The sequence below is a fragment of the Propithecus coquereli genome, unplaced genomic scaffold (genome assembly GCF_000956105.1).
Source record: "Propithecus coquereli isolate 6110/MARCELLA unplaced genomic scaffold, Pcoq_1.0 Scaffold20, whole genome shotgun sequence".
NCBI lineage: Eukaryota > Metazoa > Chordata > Mammalia > Primates > Indriidae > Propithecus > Propithecus coquereli.
In genome coordinates, this window is record NW_012144967.1 from 8,329,531 (window position 1) to 8,343,654 (window position 14,124).

The window sequence follows — 14,124 nt, forward strand, 5'->3', positions numbered from 1 at the left end:
GCATTTGGTGGTGATTTGGAAAGCTAGTGTTATAGGCCTTTTGTTCCTACCCTGTCGAAATGATCACTAATGCTGATTTAGGGAAATATGAATGACTGGAGATTATATATCATATGTAGGAAGTGGAGGCTAAGGCCATTCGTTTTTGAATGGCTCGCTCTCCTGAGCGACAGTAGTTATGATTAAATAAACCTCGCTACCCAGCACAATTATCAAATGCGGTGACCACATTAACTTTGGTAGAGGACAGCTCCTGGAAGACCTGTGCCTTCTAAAGGAATACATATTTATGGTCTCTGAAATTTTAAAATATTCTAAGCCAATAGGACCAAAGGTAAATGGACAGCTAAATGTGCATTCTAAGGTGAGATGATCGTAACTCTTTGTTCTCCAGCTCATAAATTGAACCTTCTGGAGGGTATTGGATGGTCCTGCTAAATAAATCTCACTCTCATTCTGTAATTAGCAATGACTATAACAACTTTTATATCTCCATTTAACATTTGTGGATAGCTCTAGTCTCTGTTTCATTTCATCATCAATCTTTTCCGAAACCTCACTGCTGCCACAGAAGCCATGCATGGAAATTCCCCGCTGTGCCTCCTCAAATTACACAAAACGTGCTCTGAGCTTGCCTTAAAATCGAGGGCTTTGTGTGATTTATTTTCCAAACTGTCCCTAGGGCTGTGCCTACATGTGAGATAGCACGGTGTTTTGGAAGGGGGGGCATCACAGTAGCGATTCTGTAAATCTGTGTTACATGAGATCTCCGCGGAGGGACTTACCCCACTCAGTCTTTCTCCTCTCTAAAGGAGAAAGCTTTTCACCGTTTTCAAGAGTCCTTTCTAAGCAAGTTCAGGTTGACTGTCAGCAGGTCAGGCTCACATCTGGCAACATCTCTATCACCCCTATGTGTCCCTAGGTAGGGGAAAGCTTGTAGGATCAAAGAGCCCCATTATAAAGCCCAAGGAATGACAATGTGCCACAAGCATGTTTGTCTACAAAAAATCATTGCCAGGTGGAAATGGCTGAAATGGAGATCACCAACCCCCAGGTGAAAGGGCTCACCCTCTGCCGAGCCTCGGAAGTATAATTAAAGCCCTACAACCAGACGTGGGCCCATAAGGACAAGGCCTGAGTAAAACCAGTTTCTAGGGAAGGAAATATTTTTACTGACCTTTTTGAGTTACTGTTGCACCGCCACAAGTCTTTGAACTCTAGGAAGATGGTGATCATTTTTCATGGGCTGCTAGCTTTTCTGAGTTTCTGGTTGGGCTGGTTTTAAGTTATCAGAGCAATACAACTTCCCCTAACAAATCAAAGTACTGCCTATTGGCAGGGTGTCAGTGCTACTCAAAATACAGCTTGAGGACTGACACCATCTACATCACCTGGGAGTTTATTAAAAATGCAAATTCTCAGACCCCACCCCGGATGTACTGAATCGGAACTGCCGTGGATGGGGCCCAGCAGGGTGAGCTTTAACACCCTTCCAGGTGATTCTGCAGCACACAAAAGTTTAAGAAGCATGGATCTACCTAACCTTTCTCGCTTTCTCCCTTATTGCTAAGATCCTCAATTTGGAGGAAAGGTGGCAACGTTCCCAGTAAATGCCACGTTTCTCCACCTCCCCTGCAACAAAGGGAGGTCAGTGACACACACATGGAAGTGACTGGGCAGACCTTCCAGGACAACAGTTTCAAGGGAGGCCGGTTCAGCTGGGAGGCGCAGCTCCCCCTTGCCCTTCCTTCTGCTTCCCGCCTGAATCATGGATGTGAGGACCGGCACTTCAACAGCCCTCTCAGCCCATGAGGAAGCCAAATGATCAGATCAAGCATGACTTTCTTTCCTCCAGATTCCCTTCATACGAGGGAGAAATAAACCCTTAACTTATTATAAACTTATTATAAATCGGCTTATTTGGGTTTTCAGTTATACACCGTCCAACCTAATCCTCACTAAATCCCAAATATTGCATCACTGTTAGCTCGGTTAACACCGATGGCTCCTAGAAAAGCCAGAAGTGGAGGTAGAAACACCCTTCCCAGGGTGACCGGGCATCCTGCTCCACTAACCAATGTCCCGTTTGTGTTCCCAGCCCCATCCCTTCATCCATGTAAAACTTTCCGTAAAATTGGTTAAGCAAAAGCTGATGACATCTGCAGAAAATGAGCAAGTGCATCTTTTCCCTTACCTGGTTTATAAACATAAGAAATTGGCGCACTCCTTTAGGAAAAGAGGAACGGGAGGGAGCAACCACACCGGGAATCCACAGCTGACGGCTAAAGTAGTTAAGAACCTTCTTATGAACAAAAGCTGTGCTGAGTGTAAGGTAATCGTGCTCTGTTGTTTGCAGCCAATCTAATATCCTTCTTGCCCACCCGCTCTAAGTGGGCTGAGGCAGGAAACAGGACCTGTGACCAGTTTTTTCACCACCGTGTTCCCAGGTTTAGCAGAGAGAGTCTCCATAAGGATTTGCTAAATGAATGAATGAATAGGTGGATAATTACTAACCTTTCCATGTTTATACTGGTCCTTCCACTCACTCTAGGTAAAACCAAGTGAGTATTCAGCGAATAGCCCCAGGGGAAGGAAGCGTTCGTCACATTGTCCTGCTGCCCAGGGACTGTATAGAGGGTTCTGTCACAGGGTGTCAGCGACCAAGGGACTAGACCAGAACTGCAGAGCAAGCACCCCTGTGGGCCTTGGAACCCACACCCAGCACGACACGTAACCTCGGCCACATCATCTAACCTCTCAAGGTCTCCATAAGCAAAACAAAAAGTTGAAGGAAGTTATGCTCAGCATTTCTCCCAGCTGATTCAGTCAATTTAGGAATACAGAAGAGACCTTAGTGCCTGGAAATAATCTCTAACCCCAGTTCTTAAAGGTTTGCTTACAGTGATTTTTATTATTAGTTTCGACAAACTAACACAAGGTACCAGGAAACCTAGGTTTGGGGTTATTTATCACATGACCTCAGGCTAATGTGCTACAAACGTCACAAACAGGCACACCTCTTTCACTAATTATTTTTAATAAAACATAAGATCAAAAATCAGCATCAGGAGATGACACAATACAGCTGAGACTATGAAAAGCAACTACTCCCAAACTGAGCGTCGTAAAATACATCATCATGAACTGTGAACAGATTTGCTCGACAAAGGAGAGTCTCATCCCTTTAACCCCCGACGGCCGACACTGGGAGTTTCTCAGGGTAGAAAATGAAGTGAAAAAGAGTGAATGACCAGAAATGCTGTACATTATCCCCCAATGACCTGCCACAGAGACTATTTTTAAAGACACATTTATCTCAGCGGGAGTGACAGCACTTAAGAAGTGGCCAGGTACTTATGCCAGACAATCGTTCATGGGAAAAGCTTGGCTGCACCCTCTACAGAGGCCTAAGTGATGGATGAGATGGGAACTTCTCTCAGTTGGTTAGGTGGTTGGTTTAAGGAGCCATAAAGGTAATGTAGAAGTTAGAGCTTGGAGATCACGTGGAGGTAACCACCTAAATTATTGCAGCCACCCCAGCACTCAAAAATTAATCAGATTTTAAATTTGTAAGATCCATCTTAACTAGAAATGCAGGCTCTGGCTCGTAAATTTCTTAAGTGGTAGCTTCTCATCGAATTATATTATCCTGTTGAAGAATAACGATATAAGAGATGTGGTAATCCCAGATATACACAATTCTCTTTTACGAACCCAGCCACTGTATTTCATATCACAAGAATACGGAAAGTATATTACAACTATATTACACCAGGCCTCTCATTGTCAACATAGCATTATGTTAGGTAATGCCTATAAAACACTGAGAAAAACATTAATACACAGTGGTACATGTATATATTTTATATATATATATATATTTAGGGGAATCAGGGTGTCAAATCAGAGTTGAATGAATAGGTGGGATTCAAGAGACACAGAGTAAACATTTTAACCATTAAAACTGATCTCAAGTCAAGGGTGGAGAGGTGTTATAAAATTTACCCCTGCCAACCTGTTAACTGAGAAAATTACAGAGAGATGGCCTGAAGCTATCACAGGACCTAAGCATTTCTCCAAAACTGAGAAAACACTCAATGCAGCCATTATTATTCTGTTTTAAATATTTGGAGATCTCTGTTAGGGAAAGTGCGGCACTTTATGGCCATTGAGAGCATTGCAAATCAACTCCAAGAACTAGTTCTTGCAGACTGAAGTTCACTGGGCCTGGGCAAATTCACCTCCAGTGGCAGGAGTTCAGAGCTCACTGTCCCTTCCCTTGCTAGACAGTTCTCAGGGCCAACAAGTTGTTTCTCTTCCATGTAGTCAAGACTTCAGTCTATGGCTGCCACTGGCCAGAGCAGTCTGTCCTAGGCTCCACCCCTACTCATACCCCTGTTCATGTTCCTAACTGGACTTCAGGAAAGAGTTCTCTTAGAGCACTGACGAAAAGCATATTTGACATCCACTAGCTCCCTAACTCTCACTCCATGGCCTCTGTTTCAAAAGCAATGAACACATAGCATGGATTTCTCACGGGACCTGACCATTATAACAAACATGGATAGCGTTTTACTGCCAAAACAAGCAAGAAAGTATTTACACTTGGAAGAACTGTGGCTATACTTCCCCATCCCTCCCTCAGTCCCCCATGTTGTTTGATTATAGCCTACAAAGAGAGTGCCAGAGGCCACTGAACACTTCTCAGTGTTATTTCTGGGTGAGCAGAAAACTCAAATGCCAGTATTGAAGACGGGTGAGCTTCAAGTGATCTGGGTAAGAGAGAAGAGTAACTACGCACTCCACCCACACAAAGAAAAGCGCCTGGATTAAATGAACTGTACGATATGAGTTTGTTAAGTGCATCCTCCAGACAGCAAGTTAAATGGCTATAAGAAATTGTGTTTGCATTTCATTCAATCGGACCTAATTTCCTGGGACCACAAACACCAAGTTCTCCCAAAATATGGCTAAAATGCTGGCAATATTTGCGGATACCATTCACGGCAATTAAACCCAAATAAAGTTATATACAAACTTAGTTTACAGAACACCTATCCCATTAAGTTTCATTGAATAGAGCAAAATAGAAATAAATATCATTCTTAATTTTATCACCTAATCATCATGGAAAGCTTAGGACACTTAGGGGAAAGAGAGATCTGTATAGGTATTGCTCAAATATTTGGTTTTCTATATCAGAGTATTTTCAATGCTATTGTACCAATTTTCAAGTGGAAAATATGATAGGTGACACTCTTAAATGCAAAAATATATGTATCCTGTACTTCAAGCCCAATGCTCACATAATGATTCTAACTTCTAGCCAAGACAATTTGTTAAATCACTGGGCTCCAAGGAGCTTTATGGAAGAGCTTGAGTGTTTCTCATCCTCAGATTCCTTTTGAAATGCAAATAAGTCCTTGCACTTCACTTAGGGAAATGCGCACTCCCTGCTTAGCGTGTGCACTCATGGAAGGGTCCTCCCGCCGCCTTGGGCTGGGAAGACCTGAAGCCAAACACGCAGCTCTGTGATTCTAAGGGTGGCTCAGGGCACCCCCAAATCAGTCACCTGAGTTACAAACACATTGACAGCTGACGTGAGTCCTAAACTAGGGGTCACAAAATCAACTTCTCCCGTGCTACCCAAGGTGTCCTCCGGACAGTGACAGGCAGGAAGTGTGGATGCATTTACGTGTCCTGGACAAGATTCTTTCAACCTTCCTTTCCCTATAGATTGTTCACATGAGGACTTGTTCTCGAGTCTCTGGCAGTCGAAGGGCAATCAGGCCGCCCCCAACCAGAGAAGCAGCAGCCAGAAGGATGGGGACCACTTTGGTTATCCCAACAAAAGAAGCAAAGATGGTGTTTCCCAGGATGGCGCCAAATTTGCATAATCCATTGAGGATGCCAAAGGCTGTTGCCCTGTAAAAGAAGAGGAAAGTAAATAATTCTGAAATTCTGGACCTCATTAGGTAACTGGGACTGGGTTCCTTCTTTTCCTGGTCATGGGGGCAGGAGGAGGTGTGGGAGGGAAGTTTTCTCTAAATATAAAAATAACGCATTCTCATTTTAGTCAAATTTGGAAATGCAGAATAATATAAAGATGCAGGGATGTCTGGCCTCTTCACTGAAAGGCAATGACCTCAATTAACATTTCAGTGTTTCCTTCAAGCTTTTTCCTTTTTCTTTTCAAATATAACTCTTTTAAAATTGTTTACAGGTAGTACATGCTTATTGTAGAAATCATGAAAGAATGAAGACGTATACAAGGCAGAAAGTGTAAGTGTTCCCCCATAACATTCTCAATCCTCTTGCAGCAGAGACTGCTAGATGTCCTCAAATAGCATGCCTCCAAATAGAAGACTACATTTCCCAGACTCCCTTGCTGTGAGTGTGGCCATGTGACTTAGTTTTGCCCAGTAGAATGTAAGTGCAAGTGGCAGATCCGGAGAAAATTCCTTAAGACGGGTGGTGCATGAGTGGGCCTTTTGCACTGTTATCCTTCATCGTTTTTATTATACTCTGCTTCACGGAACACAGACAGACCACGGCTGAGTCCAGGCAAAGAAGAATAAAGAGAAAGAAAGAACCTGCACTGCCTACTCTAGCCTCTTGCAGGAGAGAAAAATGAAATACCTGCCTTTTAAGGCTGCAGTTATTTGGGGTTTCTGTCACCCATGGCAAAATCTAATTATTATCCCTAATTATTATCCCTCGATCAGACTTCCCAGTGATGCCTGTTATTAACCACTGATACTTTCATGACCCCATCTATATACAGACGCAATATTCCCAATACTCTCTCTCCCCAGCTGAAGTAAAATGTGTCTTTTTCATACCACAAGTTTATTAAGAATGTGGGTCTATTTTTGGACTTAAAATTCCTCTTACATCTTCGTCTATAACTGTGCCACACGGTAGCCTTATAATCACCAGCCCAGTCTTTTTGTTTGTTTTAGTATTTTCTTGGATATTTTCTCATGTGTGTTTTTCCAAATAAACTTTTTTCAAGTTCCCAGAGGAAAAAGCTCATTGAGTTTTGAGTGACTTTTCTAAGTTAGAGAAAAACTAAATAAAATTTGACATTTTTGTAAGATTCGATCTTCTTACCCAAAATGAGGTATATCTTGACATATATTTGTCTGCCTTTATATCTCTTAGTAAAGCTTTATGGTTTTCTTCATATAAATGTTTTACTCATTGAACAGACTCCTAATTATTTTATGATTTCTGCTGTTGTTAAATTAATTTCAATTGCATTTGTAATTTTTTTGATAAATTTTAAAACCTATACATTATGAAGTTAGTTTTATTACTGACCACCTGACCAAATTATCTAATAGTTTCTAGTAGTCTCTTTAGTTAATTCTCCTTAGATGTCCTAGATGTAAGATCACATCCCATTCAAATAATAGTGAATCCCCCTTACTTTTTGTAAAACTTAGCAATCCTTTGATTCAAAGAAGCAGGGCTCCAAATACAATACGTTGTACTTTGCCACAGTTACCTATATCCCTCTGTCACCAATTTTAGAAATATCATTAAAGTTTTTTGCAGAATTTCATTTACCCACCTTCCACACCACCTCACATTTCATTTTGACCACAGAGTCTCTTATCTGCTATCCTTAAAATTCACAATTCTCCCTCCAAGCAGAGACTCAATTACAAAGTAATGGCCTTGGCCCTAAGCCTTTAACCTAGGCCTCTTCCCACGTGGCCTGCACAAAATAAAAATAAACCCTGGGCATCCTGCCACTGGCTCTGCAAATGCCCTGGCCTCTGTGCCTCATCCCCACCTTTTGTCCTCTCCCTGCCCTCACCCTGTATTATTCTAGTTCACCTCTTTGCTTTCTCTCCCCTTGGCAGGCCTCCTTTCACCTCTTTTGTGGGTTACATGACACATATGGTTTTGCCAATTTTTCACTCTTATTCCTCTCTCCTGGACACAGTTTGCTCTTGTCCTTTGCTTCTTGCCATCCACCCAACCCTATCAAGGCCTAGTCTTCCCACTTCCAGGTCTATGACAGCCCCCATGCAGGAGAAACTCAACAACCTAGGAAACGTCTTGTTCATGGAATACCAGGAAGACTGTGATGGCCGTGCATGGCGCAGGATCTAGTGAGCAAGTAGACTTCTGGCCAAAAAAGTCCATACAAGTCCTAGAGGGAAACCCAGGGAAGAACTGACCTCTGGTTGGTGGGATACAGCTCCACGGTGATCACATCCAGAGCATTCCAGGCTGCAATGCTGGTCCCACAGAACAGGCACTGCCAGCCGATCATCGCAGACTCACTGTTGCCAAAAAACAGGAAGAAGCAGCAGACCGCTGAGATCAGCATGGAGCCGCCTGCAGGGAGAGTCCAAGGGCAGAAAGAAACATCGAGACTGTGTCTTGAACAAGGCTGTCACCCACAGTTCTTGTCCATCTCCCATCCCAAAGATACACCTGAAGTAACAGGTTACCTGAAGTATTAGGTGTAGCCTCCATACGGAAATGGCACTGCTTGAACCCTCACATGGCTCCCTGACCAAGGGATTAGAGCCCTCTGCATGGGTCAGAGCACCAGAGTTAGCCTCCAGGAAGGATTTTGAAATTGCTGCTCTAAGGTGCTGCCCAGCCCAGAGTGACTGGGGAAAGGGCCGATGGGGGTATTTGTTGAGAATCTATTATGTGCCAGACATCGTGATAAGTGCTTTAGATACATCAGTATCAGCTACAAAACCCACTCTCAATTTGAAATCAGTATGTCAAAGAGAAATCTACACTCTCATGTTCACTACAGCGTTATTCACAACAGCCAAGATGGGGAATCAACCTGAGTGTCCATCAACAGATGGATGAATGGATAAGGAAAATGTGGCATATATGCACAGTGCTTTAAAAAGCCTTTAAAAAGGAGGAAATTCTGTTATTTGTGACAGCATGGATGAAACTGGAGGACATTATGCTAAGTAACATAAGCCAGCTACAGAAAGACAAATACCGCATGATCTCATTTATATGTGGAATCTAAAGCAATTGAACTCCTGGAAGTTCAGTTGGACCTTCATGGAAGTGCCTGGAAGCAGAGAGTAGAATGGTGGATCCCAGGGCCTGGGGGAGGGGGAGGGTGGGTGAGGAAATGGGGAAATGTTGGCCGAAGGGTACAAAGTTACAGTAAGACAGGAAGAATAAGTTTTTGAGATCTATTGCACAGCATGGTGACAACAGTTAATAATAACGTACCGTATGTTTCAAAATTGCTGAGAATATATTTTCTGACCGCAAAAAATGACAAGCATGTGAGATGACAGATATGTCAATTAGCTTGGTTTAATCATTCCACATTGTATAGATATGGCGTAACATCACATCGTGCCCCACAAATATATACAATTATAATTTGTCAATTAAAAGTAAAAAATAAATTTAAAAAACATCCTCATGGGGCTTACATTCCACGAGGACATGTCTGTAGACGGGCTGCTGAAGGAAGCCTGAAGAAAGGCTGTGCTGCTACCTCCATTTACCCCGAATCCCCGCCCTGGAGACCTGACCCGCCCTCTCAGCCCAGCTCTGCTCACTGGGAAGCTAACCCATGGACTCCTTTGTCACTTGGGAGGACAAGGGGGTTGCAGTATTTCTGCCCAACTCCTGCCCTGGTTTAGAAGGACTTTTCTAGCAGTGGCTGCATCACACCAGGACCGCAGTTCCTCCCAGGCAGCTCTTCCGCATGGTCTCAGCCCCCACTGAGATCTACCCGTGCAATTCTCTCCCCTTGTCCCCACAGCCGTAGAGGTGGCCACTGCTTCCCACTTCTGCTAGTGTGTGCGTACCTCACCTGCCTTATTTGTTCACATAACCCTGTCCACACCTGTAAAATCCACCCCATCAATAAAGTCTCTTCACTAGAACCACCTGCGGTGTTCTTTTTCCCCTCCAGGACGCTGAGTATGCAGTCCACAGGGTTAGCCTCCCAGGGCTCCAAGCAGGGCGGAGCAGGGCAGACCTGATCTCTGGGTTGGAGATGGGCTAAGTGGAGAACAAGCAGGATGGCCCTTATACAGCTGGTGATCAGAGATCCCATCCAAAGGAGACTGCACCAAATCCTGCCCGAACCCAGTAAGTCCAGCCTAGGGGAGCTTCGGATGCAATCTCCAAGTTCAAGGTGGATTCAGGTCATGACAGAACACGTTGCAGACCAGGAAAATAGCTGGAGATGGGGTGGGAATACGGTTAGCAGAAGGTGGTAGGAAAGCAGGTCCCAGGCAACCAGCAGGGAAATGGGATGTGAGCTCTTCACCCGGCACCAGGACCCTGCAGGAGGGAGGTGTTCTGGTTGGCAAGAAACAAGAAGGTTAGCCTGGCCTCAGTGAGAAAGGCCTCCCTGGGAGTGGGCCTTGGCTGGACGCTCACCCTCAGACCAGTGCCAGACCTTGGTAATGAGCTGGGAAAGGATAACTGTCTACATGGATTCTAGCAACTCTGGGAAGGCAGGGCTGTAAGCAGGTGCCTGGCAAGTGCTTTGCAAACAGATAGGAGACAACTAGAAAGGAAGGAAACTGGCAGTTACGGGGACACATGCAACTCTGGAACAATGTCCTATCCATGCCTGCATGCCCCATTCTCATTTACATGCATGCCCACCCCACCTCTGTAGACCCTGCCTTCCCCAGGACATCCTCAGCTACTTCAGGACCTGCCCATAGAATCTACTGTTAGACTCTGGGACCCAGAAGGCTGGTGACAAAATGGCAGATGTGTCACACACCTGCTCTTGCATCCCTTATCTACCCCTTATCTCACTGGTGTAAAGAGTTATTATTTTAACGCCTATGAAATGGAAACTCAGAGAAGCAAAGGAATTTGTGTGAACTCATAAATCTAATCTTGGCAGAGACAGCCATCTGACTCCCAGTTGTATAACAGTATTTTTAGAAGTTGCCATCCTGTAGGGTCTTCTGCTAAAAGCTTGGTGCGTCAGGCTAACCTAAGAAAGAGACCATCTTCACCAGTTCTGGTCAGTTCAGTATCATTACTAAGTGTCGACTCCATGGCAGGCACTGTACCAGGCACAGGGGTTACAGAAATCAGTAAACCATTGTCCCTTCTCTCAGGGGGCCTCAGGACTAACCAGGGCACTGTCCTGACAGAGCAGAGAGCTCAGTCTGCCATACCTAAAAGATGAATCTCCACCCTCACCACAAGATTAAAAAGCTGAAATCACAGGCATTCCTTGCGCTCACCATTCTGAATATGCATGCTACTATTTATAATACCGATATTCAGTACGAGCCAAGACACCAGGAAAAAATTCCCTCCTCATGAAGACTTGATCAATTTTCTCTTCAACAACAGGACTGTGTGGTTTACTTTGTTTCCCCTTCAGTATTGCTGCTAGGAAGCTTGGTATTAATTTTCCTAATCGACTACATCCCTAGGGCAGATCCTTAATGGCATGTTTCTTAATGTGTGGTCCACTTCCCCATCCCTGGCCTTGCCTCATATTCTAATGTACATTTTCTCTGGCCCTAAATGTATACATTTTGTTTCTTGTTTACCATGCATGGCATATGTTTCTCTAATAAATTGCTACAAATCCTGGATGAAGGAAGCCAGGCATACGTGAAGATCGCTGCCATTTTGGAGAACCTACAATGTGCAGAGCATTACAAGATGCTTGGGTACCTTACATTCAATCCTCACAAAACCCTATCAGCTAGCTATAGGTTTCCTATCTCATAAATAAGGAAACTGAGGCCCTGAGAAGTAAAGGAACATGTTCAAAGTCACACAGCCTTTAAGTGATAGCATTTCAACATGGGTCTGTCCAACTCCAAAGCCCAAACTGGTATTACTATTAAATAACAAAAATAATATAATTTATCTTCAACCGTCAAATTATCATGTAACAGCATTTTATATGTTTTTCTGACAATACTCTTATGAAGAGGGAGGGTGGATATAGTTAATACCCCTATTGAAGTGCTAATAGAATGAGTGACTATCATAGAATTTCTCAGTCAGGAAATGAAGAAAAGTCCCTTCCCTGAACCAAGGTCTAGGCTATTTCCAGGGAGCCCTGGGGTTCTAAAGACATGTATCTGTGGCTCTACAGCAGCAGGTTCCATCTTACTCATTTGGTTTTCCATGTAAGAATTTTTTAGTAAAAGGAAAAATTCCACTACTTTAATACACATGAAACGACCCTAGCCCAGCCCATTGGAACCCCCAGATGTGACACCACGAACAACTCACCGATCATCTTGAGCCTTCCAATTCTGTCCATGAGCAGGGCAGAAATGATATTCCCAGGCAAGACAGACAGGCTGCCCAGAAAGCTGACGAGGTAAATCAGGAAGTCATTGTCTTGCTCCAAGTCCATGTGGCAGCCCTCCTTCTGCTCCAGAAAGGTGGAGTTGATAAACCGACAATTGATGAACTTATGCTCATAGAGGTCTGGGGAAAGAAGGAAACTTTTGGTTCATGTAAGCGGAAGGTAGCTGGGGAGAGAAAGGCAGGGGCAGAGATGAAGTTACGCCCCTGTTCATGGTCAGGCTGTGCCAACCTTTGCTAATCAGACAGCCTCAAAGTCAAGATGATGTGTGGCCAGGTATGGATGAATAGAGAAACTTCCAAAAATGTAATGACCTGTTCAAGTTCCTATAAGCAAGGGGAAATGAAAGTAACATTAATTGAGGGATGTTTTAATAAAATACACCATCTCTGCAGATGGATAACAGTCCTGTTTTTACCCAACAGGTGACATTGAAGGCCAAGCAGCTGGGCATTCCTTTGAGGCTACCTGGCTTAGGGAAGCAGAACACAAGAGAGTTGGGTCCAGACTGAGCCAACCACTCCAGCCCATGCTGTAGTCTGTGCGGAAACCTTAACACTCTTAAAAAAATAAAAACCATTTGCTTTGGAACCAGTTTGCCAGTCTTCTGACACCTTCTGAGACCGGCTGTTCTAACAAAAAGAGTAATAAACAGGCTCCTTGGAAACTTGTGTTTGGGGAGCTGGCACTGGCATTGATCCTCTTTAACCTCCCTGAGCCTCTACCTGTAAAATTAGAGGAGTACACCTGATTATTCCCATTGCTTCTCCCAGCTCTGATATTTCCTGACTACACATGTTCATAAAAATCCCCCTATTAAGAATATTCAAATGTACAGGCATTATTAAAACTTGAAAGAATAAAAGGATATGCCAGTTTTGAATGACATAGTAAATTTCTGGAACTCATTAATTTCAGGTTAAAAGGAAATTCAGGAAGGTAAGTCTCATAGGAAATTATTAAGAGACTGGGGAATATTTAGAGACCAACTATTGAACTTTTTGAGGCTATTATCAGAGAGGAAAAATATGTTCTTGTATAAACTACCCCTTAGTGCTGAGGCCAAGAACAAAGTATAGATCTGGACATAATGCAAGTAGTTCAGTGGAAAGATCATAGACTTCAGAGCCAAACAATTGAGAAATGAATCCAAACTCTCCCAATTTGCTAGTGGCCTTGAGCAAGTTGCTTAGTTCTCGGTTTCCTTAGCTATAATATGGGAGTGATAATAGCACATTTCTCAACTGAGACAATTTAGGTAAAGCCCCTGAGAAAGTTCATTAGTTTCCTTAAATCCCAACTCCACTTGGTATGTTATTAATCTATGATGAGAGCACTAAAAATAACAGAGTGGTGAAGTGGTGGAACTTTGTGATCCTTTTTAATCATGGAAATCTCAAACAGTATGATTTTAAAATATTCTTAGCATCTCACTTTATGCACAAAATGTGAACACATGTAATTTTCTCTTTTCATTTATTACTGTGAGAATGTGAGTCATGAATTTTGTCAGTTTCAAATTACGCAAGGTCCATGCATAAAATGCAGCCCTCCCAGAATGCTGGTTTTTACTGGTGTCTTCCTTTGTTCCTACCAAAGACACTTAGTGTACAGCATCAGTATCATTTGGCTGGAACTTCTGTGTCTATTTTATGTGATAAAAACTGAGACATAATTCAATTAAATGCTTTGTAAAAGCTGTGCATCCCACACCTAGGGCTAAAATCCATTTCCCCACCAAGGCTTGGCACTTGTGTCTATGAATACTTTCCTACTCCTGAAGCTTGTGACAGAGCTTTTTT

At 43.3% G+C, this 14,124-nt stretch overlaps 1 protein-coding gene across 2 annotated transcripts in view; it reads right to left on the reverse strand.

The window, feature by feature from the left end:
- Positions 1-4,755: 4,755 nt before the first annotated feature.
- Positions 4,756-14,124, reverse strand: part of SV2B (synaptic vesicle glycoprotein 2B) — a 161,756-nt gene continuing 152,387 nt past the window's right edge. For both annotated transcript variants that reach the window (XM_012643708.1, XM_012643707.1), the window contains exons 10-12: positions 12,244-12,444; positions 8,193-8,352; positions 4,756-5,925 (exon numbers count right to left, since the gene is read on the reverse strand). In XM_012643708.1, the coding sequence (XP_012499162.1) occupies positions 5,742-5,925; positions 8,193-8,352; positions 12,244-12,444 (545 nt within the window). In that variant the 3' untranslated portion in view covers positions 4,756-5,741. The remainder of the gene's footprint in view (positions 5,926-8,192; positions 8,353-12,243; positions 12,445-14,124) is intronic.